This window comes from Haemaphysalis longicornis, unplaced genomic scaffold (assembly GCF_048455015.1).
Source record: "Haemaphysalis longicornis isolate Haplotype H1 unplaced genomic scaffold, Haemaphysalis longicornis Haplotype H1 scaffold_9, whole genome shotgun sequence".
Classification (NCBI taxonomy): domain Eukaryota; kingdom Metazoa; phylum Arthropoda; class Arachnida; order Ixodida; family Ixodidae; genus Haemaphysalis; species Haemaphysalis longicornis.
The window spans coordinates 8,975,723-8,999,261 of NW_027526460.1; the positions used below are offsets into that span (position 1 = coordinate 8,975,723).

Sequence of the window (23,539 nt, forward strand, 5' to 3'; positions counted from 1 at the left end):
TTTAATTTTTAAGTAAACTCCGTGAAACTTGTCAGTCTTGCTGCTTTCCCCCCACTGATTTCAAATATGGCATTATTTTTTTAGTTGGTCAATTAGGCCCTGAGATAATTAGAGGTAATTAACCATTTTTGGAGGAACAATAGACAAAACTGTGTTGGTCAGAAAACTGTAATCTTTACATTTTCCAACACTATGAACCCTGGTGAGTGCAATAAGACAATCAGCTTTTTTATTCATCGCTTGGAACTGATTTTACCGCTCATTAAACTTCAGTGTTTGAAGTTGGCACGCAAAATGGCTCCTTGCCAGTGTTGCCACCAAGGTTTAACGAGCTGTAAAATTAGTTTCAAGCGGCGCATCAAAAAACTAATTGTCTTATTGCACTCACCAGTGTTCATAGTATTAGAAAATGTAAAGATTACAGTTTTCTTACCAACACAGTTTTGTCTATTGTTCCTCCAAAAATGGTTAATTACCTCTAGTTATCTCGGGACCTAATTGACCAACAAAAAAAATAATGCCATATTTGAAATCAGTGGAGGAAAAGCAGCAAGACTGACACGTTTCACCGAGTTTACTTAAAAATTAAAAAAGTTTTTTTAAGAGCAGTGTCTCCCCTTAAAAGAAACGCGCTAAGTATGCCTAAACCAACGACAAAATCTCCGACCAGCTCCACTTCGGTGTCACAAAAAAAAGTGCACACTCCTGGCGTAAGCTGAAGGGGCAGCTCATTATATGCAACGCTCAGAAGACCTCGTTTCGGGGCCGCCACGCTGCGCACTTGAAACTGAAGGACAGGGGGGCGACTTTTCTCCACAAGTATCGTGCAACGTCGCTATGAATCAGTGGCTGGCAACAACCCTAAGACGCCCGCTGGCTACCTGCAAGACTCTCTCCCGTGACGGTCTGCGTGTGGGTGTCCCATGCTGGGTGCTCACTTCCTAGTGACGTAATCGTGTGAGTGTTTAAGAAGTGATCCATAAGCAATTCCCAGGTCTACACTGAGTACAACTTGCTGTTTGAAAGACATCCAAACAGAAGCAGTCGTTCGATGAGATTTCAGACAGCTGTAGTAAGTTACCTTAGACAAAAGAACTGGTTATGGCCACAGTAAAACGATACTGTGAACCTAAATTCTTTTTTCCCATTTCACAGCTGCAAGGTAAGGGGGTCAACCTATATTCTGTCTCGACCTTTATTCTGTCTTAAATGGCAATAGTCCAGACCATGGTTTCTCAAAGTGGGTTCCGCGGAACCTAGGGGTTCCGCAGCCCCCTCCTCAGGGTTCCGCGAGCCACTGATAAATTTTCCCTGGTTCCGCACTTGCCAAGTAACTTAGGTGGCGAATCCGAGGTGCGATCGATCTAAGGAACCTCCATTACTCGTGCCCGAGTGTCAGTAAGCACATCTCAGTACATAACACAAAAGCGCGAGCTGTGCAATAAATCCCGCCAGCAGCTTGTAACCAGCCAGACTCTGAAAACGGGCCGCGTAGAATCTCCATGCGCATTTCTCCTGTTTGGAGATAGGTGCACCTGGCGTACGCGCTCGCGTAAAGTCGACATTCACGTGCAATAAATTCAAAAGCAAGCAAGCTTGCTTCATTTTGAATTTATTGCACGTGAATGTAGCGTGAACTGAATGAAAAATGGCGAAAGGGGTGGGGGGGGGGGGGGGGGGGGGGGGGTCGGGGTTCCTTGGCACTTAACGGATCTTAGCAGGGTTCCCCGGGACCAACATGCTTGAGAACCCCTGGTCCAGACTAATGTCCCTAGATAAGGTTTCAGAGTACAGTCGAATCCCGCTACAACGAAATTGACGGGACGTGCGAAAAATTTCGTTGAAGCGGAAATTCGTTGAGGCGAAATCTGCCCCAACACACCACGGAAAGGCCAGAAAAATAGCCCCGTGCGTTTCCGCAACATTGGCAGCATAATACAATGTTTAGAAAAAGGAGTGACGCGCAATAACTCATGTTTATTCGGATAACAAACATACCAATGGTTATCTGTTTTTTCACCACCCAAAGAACGCGTTACGGAGGGGGGTGAAGATATGCAGGCTGTACAACAAGGCGTGTCCACTGAGCTGATTACTTGCAGATAGCTGCTAGGCCGTGGGAAGCCCCCCTCTCGCTTGTAGCAGGAGCAGTGCCGTTATCTTATCCTCTGACAGGGCACAGCAGCTACTGACCTTGGCAGGCAAGACGCGCGCGCTTGCATTTAACATGACCGCGCGCTCGCGACTAAGATAGGATGACTAGGCTTCAAGACCAAACGCGCAAACATGATTTTCGCTCTTGGCTATGAAGAATGGTAGAAGGAAAACGGCAAGGACAGCTGCTCACAACGCATACATGACGGCACCCGTGACCGCGCCAGCAGCGGAGCACATTCATGCAATTTCAACTGGATACGGATTGGCTGTAGCTCTGGCTCCGCCTTGGCGAAGCGGGCCTGCGCCTCGTGTAAAGACGGCCAGCCACATCGTTATCACCATCAAGCAATGGCGTGCGCCTATGAGTTATTTTTTGTTTTGTTTTGGGTGGCGGTGTGGTCGCAACGCGCATTTTCGGTGAAACTAAGCGTCCTGAATGTATAAAAAGTTACAGATAGCTGGCGCTATGCTTATTTTGTTGTCAAATAATTGTTCAAACCCAGCCCAAATCATCGAAAATTTCGTTGAAGCGAAAGCAAGCCTGACAAATGGTTCGTTGTGGCGAGGACTTTGTTGCATTGACTTCTATGGCTAGCTGACGGGGCATTGGAAATATTTCGTTGAAGCGGAAATTTCGTTGAAGCGGCGTTCGTTGTAGCGGGGTTCGACTGTATCGGCACTCTTTTCTCCTACTGTTCCGTGCTGCCGCCATGATCATTGGTCAGTTCGCATCACGTGACATTTGTTTACACTGCGACGGTTTATGGGTGCCGCAAATTTGTTGTTTAACCTGGTAGGCTTAGCTTGTCTTCCCAGCTCAGCGGCTGCGTGCGACTAGTGTCGTTCCGAACGCGAATAAAAAATACGGCGCTTCACAGCATTTCAGCAGTAGAAATGTGTACGAAGATGCCGTTTTGCTTCATCTTTGGCAGTGTTGTTTACAAATGACCTGATCAAAGTTAGCGGTGAGGCCGCAGAAGTGGCAATCTGGAAATACTCATAAAAATTAAAATGGCGGCCGTTGCTCACTTGCATGCCTTCGGGATGGTACTCTGTGTCTTATCCAGTGACACTAGTCCAAATTATACCAGAGTTACCTAACCCACCCTCTGTTGCATCAGTGATAGCCGTTACCACATTTTGTCCACCTTGAATTTCATCAAATGGACTGACATTGTAGCAGAAGAAAAAGACATGCATGTGGAGAAAAGCACTCTTCCGTGGAGGGAGTGTGCTCTTTTCGAGCATCTGCCTGGCAGAAAATGGTCTTGCGTGTGATAGGACAAGTGCAGTGACAGTGTTCCTTGTGCCCTGCTTGCAGCGCCGTGCCTGGCGAACCTCCACTCCTGGGTGGCGTTGCTCTGTCCGGCACTGGGCTACTACAGCCAGAAGTGCGTAGATGACCTCAGATCAAAAAGCGCACTCACGGTTCAGGTTGGTGTTTCGTCTCTAGGAAACAGAGTGTCTTGTGTGCATCTGTCTGTGTTCCACCGTGCCCTTTCTTGCCTTGCGTTTGTCTAGGTGTGCACTGCGCTGACTGTCCTGCTGAAGGACCTGCTGTCGCTCTCCAGGGACAACACCAGCTGTGTGCCGGTGCTTCAGCAGAACCTCATTGTGGACCTGCTCGCCAGGCTGCTGCAGGCTTCTCTGGAGGTGGGCGCTCTTCAGCGCGGCAGGGTTTCCTCACATGGGCATCTTGTGGGTCTCCCGGAGGGATTGTTGAGTAGAGCTGTCGGTGACCAGTGTTAGGGAGCTTACCCGCCATAAGCCTCCTGGGCCTTAAAGGGACCCTGCAACACGCTTTGAGCAGTGCAAATAAACCTGCGCAACGTTCAGATTACATTGCCAGGAATACCCGAACTAAATACAGTAAAATCTCGATACGAATTTCGTGGGACCGCGAAAAATATTCGTATCATCCGAAATTCGTATGACCAACCCAGACCAAAAATATTGAGCACTAAAAAAGTTTTCGTTTATCTCTGTTCTTACTTTCGCTTGAAAAAATCGGTGGCGTTTCTGTGCTTTTTTTTTTAACCTCCATGTCACCGAGTAGTCCTTTCTAGACTTTCATCTCCTCACTCGCGGTGCCCAAGCTCACTACACGCCGTATGAAGCGTTTTTGCACGCAATTCGTGCGCGTCGATCGGCGTTGCGCACACGATATTTTTCACACCCGCGTCGGCAATTCCGCGCCCGTGGCCGCTTGTGCCTCGCGCAACGCACGTGGCAGTGGGAAGAGCCTGACGACTTGCGCCAATGGGGAGGCGTGCACAGTTTCGAAGCGCTCGAGACAGCCGGCTGGCTTCGCCGTAGATGTTAGGCTTAGCTCCCCGGCAGATATTCCTTTGGTGCTTTCACTAGTGGCACGGGTGATGTTTTATAGCACCGTTTTCGCCCACATTAATAGCTCATTTGAAGCAAAAGATCTTCGTGTGTGCTTTGGGCGGCATTTTAAAAAGCGTTTAGAAGCAGTCGCTCGAGCACCCTGCACTACTTCGCGACCGAAGCCGCCCTATGTTGCCGCGGCCGGCCGCGCAGCGTGAGGGTGGTTTCGCGGCAGCGTCAGTGCGCCTGTGGAGTGTGCGGAGCCAATTCGCGAGTACAAAACAACAGCCTGGCCGTTCCTGGAGAAAGAGTGACAAAGAGGGGAAAGGGAGCCCGTACGTCGCCGTCGCTTGCTTGCTCGGCAGTCGGGCGTCTTGCCGGCTCATTCGTATCATCCTCCGGGCTGCGCAGGCTCGTTCGTAAGAGCCGAACTTTTCCCATTGCAAACAGTGCAACTTCGCCGGGACTTATCACAAATTCGTATCATCCTGAAGTTCGTATCACGCAGAATCATATCATCGAAATTCCATTGTATTACACATGCACATGAAGCGTTAAGCATGTAATTCACTGTGAAATACACGGAAAAATCAACTGCGCTTTCTTCAGTTTTCCTCATTACGCACCACTGTAATTACGTCATTACAGTGGTGGCTTTCCCATAGGCTGTTGCTGGTCACTTTCACGGTTTATTTCTTGCATTTCCTGCGACGGTCTGCCGTCGCCGGTGCTGTGCGCCCACCTCTTCTATTCCTTAACCTGTACGGACAGTCTTGGTAATTATTTTGTGTTGTGAGTACGCGCGGAGTTTGAGTGACGAAATCAATACTTGCTTCACAACTGCTCTAACCATCCTGAGTGCATGCTTGCAAGCAGGCATCAGTGTCTGCTCTTTTGTTGCAACAGACCGGAAATAGAGCCCTCCATGTTGCGGAGAAAAAGAAAAAACTCCCTGGCCCGTGATATATAGAAGGCTGCCAAAGAGCTGCCTCCCTCCCTGGGAGGTAGCGCACAGCTTCCGTCACGTAGTCCGCGGTCGAGTTGAGAGGGAAGGATTACGCACAATTTTTCATTTCGTGTATCTCGGGTGATAGTGAACAGATTTTCATAATTATTGTGGGACGAGATTGCTGGGACAGTAGACTTTACCACAAAATACATTCCGAGTAGTCGGTGGTGAGTGCTGCAGGGCCCCTTTAACATTTCAACACAGTACCAACCTGGATGTTTGGGCACTCCAAGCAAAGTTTTAGCTTACACCTGTGTGCTCTGATTGACCTTGCTGTACACCATGGTTGGAAAAGTTCACCCACGGTCTTGGCTGTGGTGCCGCAGTGAAGTCGTCTTCTACTCAAACTTCACTGATTATTAAGGGGAGAGTACAAGTAATGTAAGCATACATAAGGCTCTGTAGATGCTGTACTGATCTTTAGTATATTGATGTGATCTACCATACACTGTGTAGACAGTTGCTACTGAAACTAGTTTGTTTTTTTAGTTGCAAGTAGATTATAACTTTTGCAAAATGGGAAGTACCATCTTAATCCTCAGCTTACTGTTGCAATTTTGCATTTTTTATGGCGTTATCAGTATAAATTTATCGTCTTGTGGCCTGAAAATCTGATCGTTCTGGATTTGTGCGAGTGCCTCAAAATAAAGCCAGTGGGCTGCAATAAGCCGGTTTGACTGATTTTGTTTCTTTTGCTTTGTCCATTTCTTCTTGTTCACAATAATTTCAACTCAAAGCCAGAAATCAGAAAAAAGGTCTACTGTATTTACCCGACTCTAACCGCCCCTTCTTTTTTTCACGATCGCAATGCCTGAAGTGTGGGGGGGTGCTTAGATTCAAGAAATGTAAAATGACTCCTTTCCCCTTCTTTTTTTCGTGGCGGTATCTCGATGAGGCAGGCACGAGGAATAACATTTTATTTGGCAAGTATTCTAAAGAAAAGTAGGTACAGACAGTGAACCTGCTGCTTGCACGTATAATATTCACGCTGTCACTACCACTTGTGTTCGCCGCACCACTTAAGCTACCGTTCTCAGTCCTACATGTCGATTGATTGTGGGGTTTAACGCGCCGACGCAACGCGGGCAATGAGGCGCGCCGCAGTGGAGGGCTCCAAGTTAATTTTGACCACCTGGGGATGTTTACCGTGCGCTGAAATCTCGTACACACGGGCGTTTTTGCTTCTCACCTCCATCAGAAAAGCGGCTGGGAATCGAACCCGCATCCTTGTGGTCAGCAGTACAACGCCTTATCCACTGAGCCACCGCAGCAGGTTATCCTACAACGTGTCGTCTTCTATTCTGTCGAAGTGGTTTGTAATCAAACACTTCACAATTGACTTGGCCACAAGGTCAACTTGGACCTGCCTCCAGCCTAGCTGTGCACGAGAGTAGAGGTTGCGCCACTCCAACAGCTCGGGCTCAAAAACAGAGCAAGCAAGCACACTTGGCAGCCTGGGTAATGTGCGCTTCCTCACAGAAAATTGGGTGCTGAGATCCGCATGCAAACTTTTTTCCTATTTTTTTTCCGAAAGTAGAAGGTGCTTAGAATCTCGGAAATACGGCATTTTGTTTTGTATCTGTGTGTGCAGTTTCAATCATGTCAGCACAAGCGTTAAAATTGCGTTTGCAGTGAGAGAAGTTTTGTCAGCTCAAGCTGTAAACATGGCAGAAGGATTCTAGCATCGACGGGTTGGCAGGACAACAGTGTTTGAATCCCCCAGTTCAATAATATTGTCATCTTAAAGTTCAGTGCCATCTTAAAGTTCAGTTTTTATCTAGTAATGTGTATTATGGTACTAGTTCTGGCTAGGTTAAGATGGTTCCCTTGATATGCACATTTGAAGTGGGCTCTGAAATCCAAGCTGTTCTATTGTTGGTTATAGTGTTAACATTGCATGAGGGAGACAGTAATTTCAAGGAAATCACTGAACTGATGAATGCATCTCTTGTGCACTTGCAGGCTATGAAGGACAGTCGCCTAGCCCAAGCCATCTGCCATTTCTTCATTGTTTTGTCGGCTACACCCCAGGTACAGGATTTTAGGACTTGATGATAAGTAGCTGGGCTAAACATCTGACCAGCACACTGTCCTTTAATGCTCTTGAAACACTCTTAGCAGTGGCCCAACTCATCTTCAAATTTCAGTGAGTGTGTGTGTTCACGCAAATAGAATACATTTTCAAGCACTGGGGATCCCACAGCTTTCTAGCAGGGAATCGTAACAACTGGACCATGACTCACTCTGTTAGCAAGTAAGGCTGTGGGGCTTTATGTACGAGTATTGTGGTGGGCTGTTATAACTTCCAGGAGCCAGAAGGGTGGTATTAATTAGGGTCTGTAGATATTTCCACAATCGGGGGATAAATATGCAGGGCCACTCACTGCTAAGAAAACTGCCTTTTGTTTGATGGCGCCACTCTGCTGCCTTTTCTCATTCTGCACGTCATGTGACCCAAGCTGTTGTCCCTTTCTGGCCCTACATCTGTCTAAGTCGTGCAGTTTTTCAGAGTCGTCGCCCCCAGTTGCAACGTAACCGCAACCAAGTTATTACGATGAGTTGGAAAGTAGCGCAGCTTTGTTAGTGTCTGTGATGATGTGGTGACAAAACAATGCCAGGAAGAGCTAGAAAAGTATGCAGAAATGGTGCAGGACAAAGAAACACTAATGCAAGTTTGCGCCTCTGTCCCTGTCAGTCACGGACGAAGGTTGTCATTGGTGCCAAGTACCCAGTAGCAGTGCGTACCGTATTATCAGTGAGGTGCATCTCCTCAACTGAAGCACGGCACGTTGTGACAGGAAGGAAGAAATGTCGTCTGTCTCCTCTGTTTTGCACTCCTTGTGAAGCAAGGGACGGGGTGACTGTCTCTTCGCAGATGGCCGAGGCCCTTCGGTCGAGCGGCGTCACGGGGCAGGTGAGCCCCTTCGTGGCAGCCTGCTACGCGTCCACCGACAAGGGCTGGCTGGCTGTGTACCAGCTACTGGTACAGCTGGTCACCGCACTGCTCCACTCCCTCCGGCACTTCTTCCTCGAAGACGCACTCGACTTCATGGCGCTGCACGTGGACCGCCTCTACGAAGTGAGTGGCGCGCTCCTGGAACTGTAGTCGTGGAGCCAAATTGATGACACCCGTAGCTCTATCTGGCAGAATTCTAAAGGCTCGGACACGTTCTCTAGGCTGCTCAATGTGCATCTCGTGCACTGCTTGAGACAGGGCTAGGAGCACTTTTTTCTTTCCAGGCGTCTCAGTTGAAGCTGTCATATCAGAGCCCATTTTAGGTGACCATTTCGATTCCAGCCGGAGTTACGCCTCTTTGATGCCCGATTTGCTGCTGCGTTAGGAATGGCTTCTCGCTAAGTATCCATCCTCAACTTACAAGCACTAGTCATGACATGTGTAGCATTTAGGGTTAAAGACTTATTTTCGTAGTGCATGTTGCGAGAAATAGGAAATGTGGAATCTAAAAGGAGGCAATAAAGTACATAAACAAGTTTGCCTGTAGGGGTAGGTTACAGTGCTCTGAATGCAACTGCATTCAGAGCACTGCAGCAGCAGTGCTCTGAACTTGCAGCAGCAGCAGCGGCAGTAGTAGTTTACTAATAAAGAAACTTTGAAAAGCGTGAGAAAGGAGTGTGGACAGTGCATACATTTTCTCACACTATAAGTTCTGATGTCGTAAATTATGAATGATGAAACGGGGTTGCCAAAGCTTGTCTGAGCATTCTTCTATGGGGGTGGGTGGAGTGGAGGAAAGGAAGGAACATATCATAAAACAGGCTGCTTCATTACCACAAGTGCAAGCTATCTGGCTGTCTCTTTCTGGCCCTCGTTTTCCCTGCGTGGGCTCGTAAAATGCATCATGTTGTTCTGCGGTCATTCCAGGCAGAATATTTTTGTCGCTGTAGCCACCCCGTGAAAAACAGCTACGAATTAATGTGTTGTTCACATTGATTCGTGCCTTCTTTCTGCAGTGCCTCACGAAAGTGCGCACGTGCCCGACACAGATTGATGAGGCCTTGGTTACCTGTCGCCTCGTCTGCAAGGTGGCTTCTCTGCGAACATCGTGGCCGTGCAACCAGACAAATCCATTGCTCGTGCTCATGGTAGGTCCTGGCTTACCAATCACGCTCTAGCATTTTGTGCCATGAATGGTACTATTATCCTTTTTAGTTTGATTTTGTATCATACTTCATAGTAGTGTACTAGGTCTTTCTCCTTGCCATTACATGTAGTGACAGAACTCAAAACTTGTATTGTTGTGATCGATTCTTGCAAAAAGATAAAGCCTGGTAATTAATAAAAAAGAAATGGATGTAATTAGTAGATAGCTGTGCATGAAATCTGCAGTAAGCAGAATGCAGTGCTGTGCCCTCCATGTGCGAAACATGCATGCAACTGGCACTTCATGTCTCACACGTCTGCATATGCTAGCTCTTTTCGCAAAAATTCCATGCTGCTGCTAACCGAACAGACCATGGTGGCAGTATGAGTGCAGGGGTGAGACAGCTGCGCATATTGCGCACTTTTGATACAAATTTGTTTTCCTGCGCCGGGCTGCTCCAAAAGCTTGAAAATTGCAAAAATTGCGCCAGACTGCTCCAAAACAGTCTCAGCGCTGAGGATGTTAACGCTCCCGTCAGTTTCAGTGAGGAAAAATGCTTACAGATGGCATAATTTTCCCGCACCCCAAGATGATGCTGTTTGTAAAGGTTTAATTGATTGATCATCCAATAAAAGACCCACATAAAATTGTCCCCGAGGTAATTTTTTCGAAAGACACAATGTTGGGTTGCGCATGCTATATTCTGTGCGTTTTTAAAGCTTTCTCACGGAAAACCATTGCAAAGTCCTACAGAAAAACACTTATGTTTGCTGAGGCGCCAAACTATTTGGGCGAGCTGGTGAAAAAAACGCCCCGTATCTCCAGAATGACATTACTGGGCGCCGCCATCTTGGTGTGGTGAAGATTGGAAAACATGGCTGCCGGGCGAAGCAGTTGCTTGTGGTTCAGGCAGAGGCTCGTTCACGGCGATTTCTATCGTGGTTTTGGTTGTGGGGGTGGCTGCGTTTACATTTAGTCGTTTGATCTGTTGCGGGAAGTTCGACTAAGACGGGAATTCATGTCGGCCTTGAGTGTGAGGCGCGGTGCGTGCCTGAAGTGAAATTTTGGACTCATTGCAGTGTTTTAAAACGCTTCGTTATTGATGCCTGTGACAGCGAGCTTGCGAGCGGTGGGGGTGGGACGATGGACACTGCAGAAGGGGCGACGCAGGCACATCGCCGCAAAATCTTCAAGCAGGGTTCGCCGATAGCAGGACGGGCTATTATTGCATGGTAGTTCACCTATCTGAACTGAAATTTATTGCCAAAAGAGTGGTGGCCAAACATACCCACGTTAGTGAACGTGCACCTTGAGGATTGATATAGGAGGGCTGGTGGGGTGCGACGACTGTCACCTCGCTTTGCGCAACTTTTGTTGTGGCTCTTACACTTGCGCGTAAAGCCGAGTCTGGGGATTTTAAAAAATAATAATTTCGGCATTCACGTGGTAAGAAAAATGCCTTGCGAGTGCTTAGTTTTTCAATTCAATATTTTCAATGGCACTCCACGCCATCTATGCATAGAGCCTAAGAATTTAAAAAATGGTTTGTAAAAAGGTAGTGCAGTTCGTACCTTGTGATACTATGGTAGAAAAAACTTTATTGAAAGGCTTTTTCAGTGTTATGTACGTACAGAACTTATTAGAAAGTGCACTTTTGCCCCCCAAGTTGCCAAAAAAATTATTTTTTAGGCTCCTAAGGTGACGTAATAAATGTCGTTCTCCTGCTCCAAATCAAGGTTCTCCTGCTCCAAAATCGAGAATTTTCTGCTCCAAAAACTGCTCCCAAATCTCATTAAGCTGTCTCACCCCTGTGAGTGCGATACTCAGTGAGTGTTCTTTTTAATAAGAGCCTCCATTCAAACCTGTGCCTGTGAGGTGTTGCACAGTGAAAAGTGGCACTCTGGGTAATTCCAGTCCCTTCCTTGGGCGCACCGTGATGTATGCATGGTCAGAAGCTGCCACTGTCTCTACTTCCCAAGGGAAGGAGCAAACAGTCAGCTTAATAGGTGTTAGAGCATCTACAAGCTTTTTTCTGCACTGCACTATAGTATTTTACTTGGAAATAGACTCTTGGTCTGAAGTCAAGAAAAGGAGAGAACTGAAATATTTGTGGAGCCTTGTAGTCATTTCCCGAAAGAAAGTTGTTGTCTCATCATTTGTTGTGGCAACAATAGCTCAAGAAATGCATGAATGTGCATTCTCTGTTTCTCGCTCTCTCTTTCTCCCAATTTTCTTATCTCCCAAAGCAATAAGAAGTTAAAAAGATGCTTTCTAAAGAACGCAAGGGTGCAGATGATGCAAGTGACTGAAAGCGGTTGGATTGGATTTTGGAGCAGGGGACGCTGCGTCGTCCTGTGGCTCTTCTTTCCGTTCTTGTTACAGTTGCACTAGTAATCATGCGTTATTACGCTCGGTACCAACTAGCCCAACTTTAACCAACGTTCGTGTTCTGAGAGCTCTCATTTCTAAAGACTTCTTCCTTTGGTCAACCATGTGTCATGACCCTCTCATTGGGATGTTGTGGAAGAAGGGTCGTAAGTGCCGCCACCCCTGTGTGAAAAGGCAGTGCTACCCACAGGTGCCTGCATCACACCCCATGGTCTCTCTCTTTCTCCTCTGCTCTTCTTTTTTTCAGAGGAGTGTCTGCTCAGCAGCGTCTGCAGCAGTTGCCTACCTTTGCAGACCCATTCTTCTACAGCACATGTTAGAGGTAATTCCGCACTTGTCATTCTTCCAAGATGTTTAAAAAAAAATAAATGTGGTGAGGGCAGCAGCTGCCCAGTTTTCTTGCTGATAACTGTGGTTTCCAAATTGGCTGATATCATAGTCATACGCAATTAAGCCGCTCTCTGTTTGCTTTTGTGTGTGTGTATATTACAGTCTAGTCTACTTATAACAATATTCATGTGCCGAGAAAATTCCATCGTTAAAACCGATCATTGTTATAAGCCGGTTGTGGGGAAAAAAAAGGCAAAACAGAGACCAAAACATCTTATTCGCATGCAAGCAAGGTTGTATTGCTACCTATTTTCAGAAGAGATGCCATGGTTGGCAGCTTTGTTTGCTTCACGCGAAGCTGGCGCACATCTTTTTCAAGGGCATATATGAATGATTCACCTAGCTGAGCGAAAGGTCCTTGGCGGAAGCGAAGTCCCTGAGGGACTGTATCATGTGTTAGGGCTCCTGTGAACACACTACCTGAATAGGCTGCGGAACCGTGTCATAAGACTCGTCACTGTCACCGCTGTCTGCAGTAGGTATCTGTGCAACAATCGCCTCTTCAGTGAGGCACTGAGACATTTCCTAAACATCGGCCCTGACGTCCCTTCCGCGGAAAAACGAAGACAGTTGAAGGCGCTTACGTGACAGAACCGCCGAACATGCGAGCTCGCAAGCTGGCGCGGGGGCAGTGCCAAAGCGGCGGCACTGGGAGGGGGGTTTGGTAGGAAAACCTCTCCCCCTCCTCTCGCTTCCTTGTAAGCGGTGCAGGCAACTTGTTTTCTGAGGGGTGGAAGGGATGCGAGGCGGCGCATTGCAGCTCGCAGTGCGTGCTGTTGGCGCAGAGAGCCGGTGGCCGCTCGCATTTTCGGTGCACACTGTAACCGGATTCAATCATTATATCCGATATTGTGACACTGGAGCATCATAATAGGTGGTTTATTTTGCCATAGAACACATACAAAAGTGGACGGTGCCATAGTTGTTCATTGTTATGTCTAATATATTGTTATAAACGGGATCGTTATAAGTGGGCTCGACTGTATTGGATTTTGTGTATCATAGTCTTTTGGATCCCCTCTCGCCAACCCCTTCTCTATTTTTATTTTCAAGAGTGAGAATGTGTTGTTTGCTTTTCTGGCTGCTTTGAGTGGACAGGCTGTGTTTGCGTTCGAAAACCTCACCTGTGGTGTGTGGTTCCCTCTTTCTGTGCCCAGTACAACCAACAGGGGCCTGCGGCGAAAGTGCGAGCCGAACAACAGGGGAACCAGCCCAGGCGTCAGGTGTCGACCGACGAAATTGTCGACCCGTCGCCCAAGCTGAATGAAGCGAGGAAAAAGTGAGGAGCATTTTCGAGCCAAGCATTTTGTCAAGTCTCCAGGGAACTATGCGTGGGGCTGCTGCTCTGGGGAACGCTGTGCGGGTCATGGTTTTAAAGACCCAAAAAAAATGCAGCAATTATGTGTGAGAATTATTCCCAGAGTTGTTGACATCATAGTTGTGTCTGGACAGTTGACCATGATGCTCTGGGTGCTTGAGTTGACCCTTTACGATTGAAAATCGGACCTTATGAGTCAGAGATGTGACAGTGCTGCTCCAGGAACAAAATTCTGAGTTCAATGCCTGTAAAAAGCATCTGTTTTGAGTGTGCCCAGTGGGAAATTATGATGGCACAGCTGGTAGGAAACATACTTTGGAGGTGGTGAGGTGCCCCGCAGTGGCCTCTGTGAGTGCTGCGGTGTTGCACAAAGTGGCTGTTTCTGAAATGTATGCTACTCGGTGTAATCCCTCCAGTAGAGGGAATGGATTCTGTGGCTTGTGATCCACTCGTGGTTCCTTGCTGCACAAAGTCACACTTTGCAGCATCATTTCTCTATCGCAGCCAGCCATGCGAACATTCCTGGGAAATGAGTTGCGCCCTTGTCTTTGCGGACTTGTTCGCCATGCACGTGCTTTGCTTGCTTGTAAGGCCCATGCTGCAAACTGAACGTGGTGGTCTGTGTGTTTCAAGGCTTCTGGAGTTGCTCTTCGTCTGCCTCTCCTGCTGCCAGCGGTTCAGCCCATGTGTTGCTGAGGCACTCTCAGACCAGGTAAATCTTACGAGCCCTCTTTATTGTGAAAGCAAAATCTTGCTGCACTCAAAAGCAGCACTTTGTACTTTTCTTAGGGCGGGAGCACCTTTTTCTTGCTTTTTTTCTACATGGGTGCCCAACAAAAATTTAATCTATGTCCGGTTTACGTCAAAATGACTGCGCTACTTGTTCTCACCTTCAGCTACTGCGGTGATAGTGTGCACCCGCCTGCTTGCTTTCTCCTCTGCTTAGCACCCATGTTTCATTTTCTTTCCCCAATAGTAGCAAAAGCACTATACACCAACTTCAATGCATGTGCCTGTTGTCCTTGCTCCCATTGGAAAGTGCCAGTAGCAAAGGTTGCTGATGAGAGAGAGAGAGAGAAAGCTTTAATGAATACTGAAGAGACATCAATACTGAACCCTGAATGCTGATGAAACATCACATGAAGTTCATTAACCCTCTCGTCACACTGTGGTGCATGTACAGGTGCCACCTCTCGGTGTACAATCTGGTCCACTTATAACAATATCCAAGTGCCAACGAAATCCCATCACCATAACCGATAATTTGTATAAGCGGGTTGCGGAATAAAAAGATGAAACAGAGCTCGAAACATTTTATTCGCGTGCAAGCAAGGTCTTACTACTACTTATTTTCAGAAAAGAAGCCGTAGTCGGTCAGCTTTGTTTGCTGCATGTGAAGCTGGGGCGCATCTTTATCAAGAGCATCTATAGGCGCTCCTCCTAGCTGAGCGAAGGGTCCTTGACGAAAACAAAGACCCTGAGGGACAGTATCATGCGTTGGGCCTCCTGCGAAAATGCTGCCCGAGTAGGCTGCACAATCGCATCGTCATCCCTGCTGTCCGCAGCACGTATCCGTGCAATGATCGCCTCTTCAGTGAGGCACTCGGACATTCCAAAACATCAGCCCTGACGTTCCACCCGTGGAAAAACGGAGGCAGTTGAAGAGGCACCCAGTCAAATTCAAGCGGCACACACGTGGCACAGCAAGAGAATGCTCGAGCCAGCAAGCGGGCGCGGGGATGATGCCGAAGCGGCAGCACCAGGAGGGGGGTTCTGAAGGACAACTGCTCCCATCCTCCCCTCACTTCCCCGTAAGTGGCGCAGTCGACTCGTTTTTTGAGGGGTGGGTGGGATGCAAGGCACATCACGGCGAGTGCTGTCAGTGCGGAGAGCCGGCAGCAGCTCGCATTTTTGGTGCATGCTGTAACCGGATTCAATCGTTATATCCGATTTCGTGGCACAGGAGCATTGTAATAGGCGGTTTATTTTACCATAGAATTTATACAGAATTTGACAGTGCCATAGTTGTTCATCGTTATATCCGGTATATTGTTATAAACGGTATCGTTATAAGTGGACTCGGCTGTATTTGGATGCCCGCTGAGGCGGTGTTGTGGACCCCTTCCCTGCCCAATCTCTTGCTCCGTTTTGTTCCAAGGCCCTGGATGTAGCAGAGTGGCAGCCCATAGCCCAGACGTCCTTCCACCCGCCATCGGCAGAGCAGGAACAGCAGCTGACGTTTGGCACCCTGCTGGCAGCCACCCAGGTCTGCCTCAAGTCGCTCACCAAGGTCAGGGGTGCCTTTTTTATATCTTCCATAGCCAACCCTGCTGTTGTGGGCAGCAAGACCATTCAGGCGTGGCAAAAAACACGCTGGGAGCCCCGTGCAGCAACAGACTTGTAGCAATCCCTGAGGCAGTGGGTATGGCTCAGTCAGAGGTAGATTGCTGTTAAAAGTTATTCCTCCATTATGTTACGTGACAATCATGCGATACAAACAAGCAGAAGTGGCTCAGGCTCAGTGTGCTGCTGGTGGTAGTTGCCAACAGGTGCAATCAACTGTAGCAACCTCAAGCGTAGGGTTCCATATTTCAAGAGGGCGAAATGCTGGGTGAGTTGGTTCATGCTGAGCATAAAAGAAGCTGTGAAAAGAGCGCAGGACACGAGAAGAGGGACACAAACACGCCGCTGGTGTTTGTGTCCTTGTCGTGTCCTGCGTTCTTTTCGCTGGTTCTTTTATGCTCAGGGTTCCATATATGTTGAAGGAGCCAGTAGTGTGTGTTATACCCGTAAAACATGCCGATTTAAGTGCACTTTGGCCGCGCGGTGCTAAACGACGAAACAAAGTGACCTTGGCCATGATGTCAGTGACAATAGCGGGAGTAAATATTCCGCAAAATTCAGGCCTCACTGACACCTTCAGGCCTCATTGACACTTATGACGTGCAACTCAGGAGTAACAGTTTTTGTGGAGGAATTCTTTAGTTGTGTTAAGGTTTTTGCCATTTCTTACAAACACTGCAGAAGTAGGCCTGCATTTTCCAACCAAAGCCACAAAGGCTGTTCACCTGCAGTTGATGGTGGCAGCGGAGTCTTTCACCAGACATTCACCACAGGTTGTTCTGCCGCACACGGAGGTAGGTCCCCACTACGTTCAGGCCACCACCTCTGATCCTACTCTCAAGGCAGAGAAATTGAATGGCCCTACTTGACATCATGTTCATCTCTAGTGCCCCTACAACCCTACCCAGCCACACAATTACACCGGAGAGTGGCTGGCTGTTGCGGCGAGTCTCCAACAGCAACGGGAACTGGCGGCCCACATCATCAGGGCCCTCAGCGGCTGCCTGGACCGAGGCGGCTGATTCGCCCCACCATCCCATGAACAATAAAGTTTCTATCTATCTATCTATCTACTGTGCAACAATTAGCACTGCCATTACATTTGGCCATGACGGCAGCCACAACCCTGGAAACCTCGTCCGGTCTCCAGCCGTGTACACCTAGAATATGAGTGTCACCTGTGCGGCATGCTTGCAGGGGTCAGTGATCCTTCATTCAGAGTGCAGCCCGTGTAACAGTTTTGGCTTCACTGATGCAGGCTGACAAGCATCAGTCCCCTGTGAAGACACCAGCGGACTCTGCACAAAGCTGTCACCACCAAAGGTGAGGCCTTCATTGCACACTTTCCTGCCCACGCCTGTTCTAGTCGATAGTATACTATCGACACTTTTAAGTTCAAATTTTGACGTTTTTCCACTCAAATTTGGCACTTTTTGAGTGTGCTCTGAGGGCTGGCGCCATCTACTGAGTAGTAGAGACACATCCTCTTTGGTTTGCTTTTCTGTGCGCCGCTATTTTTTAAAGCACTGCCGGTGTCATGTGACGGGTGCTCGGATGATGCGGAGATGGTGTCGACTCATGGGCTATGGAACTGCGGAAACACCGCATTTTTAGCGATTTGGACGGTTCTACACGCGACTTTTGGTGACAAAATTAGCAGTACAGATTCCAAGAACAACTTTTGGTCATTGGAGTTCAGCGCCGAAACTGACCAGCCCAGAACCTGATACCCCTGTTGAACATAAGCACCAGAAAATGCAAAAGTATCGAAACTAAATTGTGCTACGGACAGAAAAAGAGTGCAGCTAAAAACAATGTTTTCTGCGATGCATGTGTGGCCAACCTATATTTCGAGGAACTGCTTTGCACAGTGGCACGAAACCCAGTAGCGCTATCTTCTTTTTTTTATGTCAAGAGTCTTCACAGTCAGGCATTTGATATTTGCAGGAATTCTGCGCTAATAGTATATGTACAAAATGTATATCTTGAATATTTATTTTTTCTGTGTGGTGCAGCACTGACGTTTTGCTTATTTTTCTTGTGTCTGTCCCAAATCTTTTCTTGTTTTTTTTTTTCAGTTTTTTTTTTTATGTTTGAAACAATTACCACTGGAGGGAGGGAGGGAGGGAGGGAGGGAGAGAGAGAGAGAGAGAGAGAGAGAGAGAGAGAGAGAGAGAGAGAGAGAGAGAGAGAGAGAGAGAGAGAGAGAGAGAGAGAGAGAGAGAGAGAGAGAGAGAGAGAGAGAGAGAGCAACTTTATTAAAGTGCCTGCAGCTCGGTTACATCCCCCTCGCGTGGGGGTCTTTCTGTGACCTGGCCGTGACGTCTTCTCAACTTCTTGTCCCTCTACTTCGGCTCCAGCCTCGCTACTCCCTTCGGCTGGCCTCGCCGGCCCCTATGTTGGGGCGGTAGCCTTTCATCGGTTTCGGTTGGTCGTTGCCTTTCGAGGGCCGCTGAGATCTGCTGGACGGCCTTGGTCTGCTGTTCCTGGTCGTAGCTTCCCGCTGCGGCTTTGAGATGCGGCGGGATCATAGTCTCTGTCGACACAATCCCAAAGGATATGAGCCGCGGTGGCTCTCTCTTTCTGGCACACTCGGCACAAGTCACTCTCGTACACGCTTGGACACACATGCCTCATCAGTGCCAGGGTCTGCGGTTGCCGCTATATCACCGCTTCCTCTCGGGTCAGGCCTGGGTGGGGTGGCGGTACCTTTCGTCTGCTCAGTCTGTACCACATCACAAGCTCGGTGTAGGTGGTCATGCTGTCCTTGGTCTCCCTCCACCACCGCGACGAGTCGGCTTCTGCCGCAGCAGCACGGTTGGTTAGTCCTCGCGCTGCTGCGTTTGCAGTCTCGTTATGGTTGGTGTTGCCCTGGTCCGACACATCGATGCCAAGGTGTGCCGGGAACCACTTGATGGCCACGCACCTCCTCTCGCCGTCGAGGTCAACCGTGCGTAGTACTCGCGCGGCCTCCCTGCACACTCTCCCTCTGGCGTAGTTACGCGCCGCCATTCTTGAGTTGCACAGCACCGTCATGCACGCGGGGTCGGTGATGGCCAGGGCGATGGCCACCTCCTCTGCCCAGTGCGCCTTCTGGGTTCTCGCGCTCGCCGCCGTTACCATTTCACCAGTCCAACGCTGCCTGTACAAACATTGCCTAACGCGTTGCCCGCTTTCTCCAATGGGAGGGGTAGGGACGCTTAGTTCAGGCACTCATCCGCTATGTGGCACGCGCCGGCGGACGTCCCGCCTTACATCACTGCTCGCGAGTCGCGAACACTGCACCCACTTCTACAGCGTGTGTCTGTCAGCTTGCCTCGAAGGCGTCGGAGCGCCACCTGGGGAACGCTAGACAAACTGTCAACTATTTTGCATAGTTTCCAAGAAGCAGCGCTGGCTGGCGGACATGAAAGCACGTAGGAAGGCTACGGAGCGGGAAAGGGTAGGAGAGAGCAACAGGAGAGTGGCTGTTTGACCATTTTTCGCTCACGCGTTAGCAAGGATTATACAGGCGGCGTTTGCCAGTCGATGCCCTGACGATCGCCACGGCGTAGGCCCTCTCGCTTTGCTGGTACTCCGCCGCGTCCACGTACATGGTCCCTTAGTCTCTGGTGTGGAGGTCCACGAGCGCCTTGGCCCTTGCCATCCTTCGCTTCTTGTTGAACTCGGGGTTCATGTTTTTCGGTACCGGGCATACCTGTAACTGTCTGCCTGTGGCTTCCGGCACAGGTACCTGTTCGTTTTCGGCTCCCTCCTCTATTGGTGTCAGATGCAGGTCGCGCAGTATCCGTCTGCCCGTTCTCGTTTCCGATAGCCTCGAGATCTGGGCGGTCCTCTGCGCCTCCGCGATCTCCTCCAGGGTGTTGTTCACCCCAGGCCAGAAACTTCTCGGTGCTCGTGCAGTCGAGGAGTCTGAGTGCCGCCTTGTACGCCTTGCGTATGAGCGCGTTGATCTTGTTTCGCTCGCACTGCCTCCAGTTGTGAAACGCCGTGACGTATGTGATGTGACTTATGGCGAAAGACTGCACCAGTCGGGTGAGTCTCTCCTGCTTCATGCCTACCTTTCTCTTTGACACCCTTCTTATGAGCCGTGTGGCCGCGGTGACTTTAGCCACGAGGCGGTTTACCGCCTTGTCCTTCACACGCTTGCGCTCTATCAACATGCCTAGCACTCGGATCCTCTCGACTTCCAGGATGGTGTGACCGCCGCTTGTTCTGACCTTGATCTTCTCCTGTTCTTTCGGCGACTCTTCGTCCCCCCTCTTTTTCCTGGTCGTTCTCTTCGGAGAGGAAATTTACTCTACATTTCGATACCGTACACTTGTATGTTCCATATTCTTGCGACTGGGAAAAGTTGTTTGCCAGGCTAGCCAAAATCACTGCTTTTTCCGTGGGCAGGAAAGTGTTGAGGTAGAGGAAGCTGTGCGGTGGCAACCGCATTACATCTGCAGCCATTTTTCTTTTTTTTGATGCAAAAGCATTGCAAAGCTACTTCCCTTGGAAACAGTGGTGCCTCTGTGACACTTCGTCGAAATGCATGTGGTCTTATAAGTAAATTTAATAAAAAGCTCTGGGGCTATTATATTCTGATATGAGACTGCTTATGTTGCCCCTGGAAAAACTTCAGTCAGGTCTTGTGACAGTAAATGAGTTGCATAAAAAAAAAAAAAAAGAAAAACTAGTAGGATGCTGTGTGAGTGGGATGGATGTGGGCAAATCGCTTGCACACTATTGCAAAACTCCTTGCAGTGGTTTCTTTAAGATATTTTTGTTTCCTCCTTGAAAGTTTGCTTTGTGTGCATTACTAAGTATTGGATTGCGTGCACAAAAACGACATAAAAGTGGCACGAAATTTGACGCTTGATCCCCGTTCCCGCTGCGCTGCCCCAAGCAGTCACCTTAGACAGGGGCATTGGGCACCCAACTCTGCTTGGTGTCCTCCTTCAGTGTTGCAGTAAATGAGTGCGACTCTGTTGCCCCCTCCTGTAATGTGCGTGCAGGCTTGTGGAGCTGGCCGTGCTGGAGATGAGCCTGTCCATAGCCCTGGGTCAAGCTCTGCTCTACCGAATGCAGCCCAGCATGCCCTCGCACGAGAAGCAGCACCTGTCCCGCTCGTTCAGCCACGAGATTGTGAGCCTCCACTGCTTGCGTAGATTTTTTTCTTCTCCCTTTGACGTGCACTTGTGATCTGCCGAGTAGCATAGGACGGTGCCGTTTACATGGCTGGCTAGTAACACTTGCTGTATAACACCGCCAATTGTTATGCATTGGTTGAATGAGTGGCGTTTTTTTTTTTTTTTTCTCACTAACTTGATTAGAGATATAAGTTAGCCAGCAGTGGCATAGAAGCACCATTTGTTAGCACATAGGCCTCGTGCATCAACCCTTTTCTTTTTGCTTCAAAAATAGATTATTGTGCATAAAAAAATGGATATGCTGCTCTTCATAGTAACATATACCAAGCAGCCAAGAGAAAGCACCAAGCACAAGACAGGCAACAGCGTGCCAGCTGTTGTGTGCCCGCATTTCCACAGAAAGAGGTGGTAACCAGCAGTCTTCCCGATGGCCAGCAAGGATCCCATATTGCTGGTGCAAATTTATTGGAGCACAAAGCAGTCGCACGCTTGCAAGGAATAGTGGCATGTGTGCAGCGCTGAAAGGCCACGCCGGCGCTGTGAGCGGTCTCGACAGGTGGCACAGCGATCAGTTTTGGTCGCCACTCCCATGGTTCATATAATTCATTGATTCTGTGTCGCTCACTCAAGGACCAGTTCACAGTAGCTTGCGGAGAATTAGGTGCTCAACTGGAAGTTGTGCATGCAATGTGTTCACTGTTGTCCTTTCCAGCACAGCACATAGCGAAAAGTCTGTGAGCTGCCGAAATGAATACTACATGCTATGCGAGACCTCAAAAACCTTTTTATTAGTGCAACATTGGCAGCAGAAACTAGGTTAAATGGGCCAGTTAAAAGAAGTTCGCAGTATGCAGACGCAGTTCCAGACACCGTACACAACAATGTAATAAATTTCTAAAGGTCAGTGGGATACCTACAGGAGAGTCAACCTGTTTGCGCAACAGTAACATCCTTTGAGAACTCTAGCAGTGAGCAACTACTAGGGAGGTGCCAGTTAGTCTAGGGACGACCGTGTGCTGCAGCACCAACCCCTGCCTATGTGCCTCACGAGGTGTGCCCTTTCAGAGCTCCATCAAGGCGGAAGTCCAGCGGCACCTGCGGCGCGGTGGCCAGGCGTCCCCCAGCACGCTGCGGACCAAGACCCCGCCTCTGGACCCCGTCTCCGAGTGGGTCCTGGTGCAGATGTTTATAGAAATCGTGGACCAGGTGTTTAAGTGACACGCCCCGTCATCACGCACGTGGTCACAATGACAGCCTCGTCTTGTATATAAATTCGCGTTTGTGAACGTTTCAATTAAATACGTGCTCTTATCCGGAGTGTTTCTGTGCTTGCATATGACCGTAGCTCCCTGCATACTGCGAGGCTTCCCTTCTGCACAATCTCTGGGTAGCTCATGCTTCGAGCTGTTGCAGTGACTCCTTGGCTAGGCTACTTGAGGTAATCAAAAGACTTGCGGCCACACGACCGGTGTTTCGTGTTTCCTATGCACTTGGGCTTTAGGGACTTGTGTGACCAAGCAAAAGTTTCCTTTCTGCATTTACAGATGACATTGGGGAACTGTCTGACTTTCAGGCCAGAACAATGAAAACAGGTAAGCTGCAGGTATTTGTTGCAAGAACGCACAGGGGTGCCACATGCCACGTGCATTCTCCCGGTTCCTTTGCATGTTAGCATTAATTTATACATTAAAAGTTTGTATCACAGGCACTTTAGTGGTGCAACAGATGCATTCAACATACTTTTCTGCAGCTGTGCTTCCACGTGTTGCACAATCGGCGCCACCTGCTTTTACTTTTACTCGGAAGGCATTTGGAACGTTTGGCAGCAATTATAGCTTCTAAGCACTACTTTATGCAATATGCATTACATAGTGGTAAAATTGAGGCTAGTGTTTTGCTTGGACAGGAAAAGCTCTATAAAATGGACTGAATAGTTCCCTTCCACTTGCAGCTGCTTGTAATATCTCGGGCACCGAAAACCAAAACTAATAAAACATGCACGGCACTGCAATTCTTTATCTTCTACATGTTGCTGCGTGTTTTGCTTTTTAAATTGGCACTGCAATGGCATGCAGCTTGCCTTGCCTCTTGCCCTCAAATGCCCTCGTGCTAGGCATGGAACTTCACTAAAGGCACATACTGCACCTCAAGGAATCCAAATTTTTTGCCTCTTAGTGGGGCCTGGCCAAGAACTTTTATTGGTACAGTACAATGTTAGCGTGTGGGCTACGTCGCGAAAGCAGTCCAACAAACAGCTTACCCTAGCTGCTGTGCCATTGCTTATGCCCTTGATGATCACCTCAGAAATGCTTGTAGTTTTTTCAGTGTGTGCAAGTAAATGCAACTCAACAGTCTAAGATGCATTCGC

The 23,539-nt window shown here is 48.6% G+C and overlaps 1 protein-coding gene across 1 annotated transcript in view; it reads left to right on the forward strand.

Annotated features, from left to right (window-relative positions):
• Nup188 (nuclear pore complex protein Nup188) overlaps window positions 1-22,471 on the forward strand; it is a 69,337-nt gene extending 46,866 nt beyond the window's left edge. Inside the window, exons 37-48 of the mRNA XM_077683338.1 lie at window positions 3,479-3,591; window positions 3,679-3,810; window positions 7,457-7,525; window positions 8,370-8,573; window positions 9,467-9,598; window positions 12,233-12,307; window positions 13,533-13,654; window positions 14,327-14,405; window positions 15,852-15,983; window positions 17,295-17,359; window positions 21,037-21,166; window positions 22,237-22,471. Coding sequence (XP_077539464.1) covers window positions 3,479-3,591; window positions 3,679-3,810; window positions 7,457-7,525; window positions 8,370-8,573; window positions 9,467-9,598; window positions 12,233-12,307; window positions 13,533-13,654; window positions 14,327-14,405; window positions 15,852-15,983; window positions 17,295-17,359; window positions 21,037-21,166; window positions 22,237-22,389 — 1,406 coding nt within the window. The 3' untranslated portion in view covers window positions 22,390-22,471. The remainder of the gene's footprint in view (window positions 1-3,478; window positions 3,592-3,678; window positions 3,811-7,456; window positions 7,526-8,369; window positions 8,574-9,466; window positions 9,599-12,232; window positions 12,308-13,532; window positions 13,655-14,326; window positions 14,406-15,851; window positions 15,984-17,294; window positions 17,360-21,036; window positions 21,167-22,236) is intronic.
• The last annotated feature ends 1,068 nt before the right edge of the window (window positions 22,472-23,539 follow it).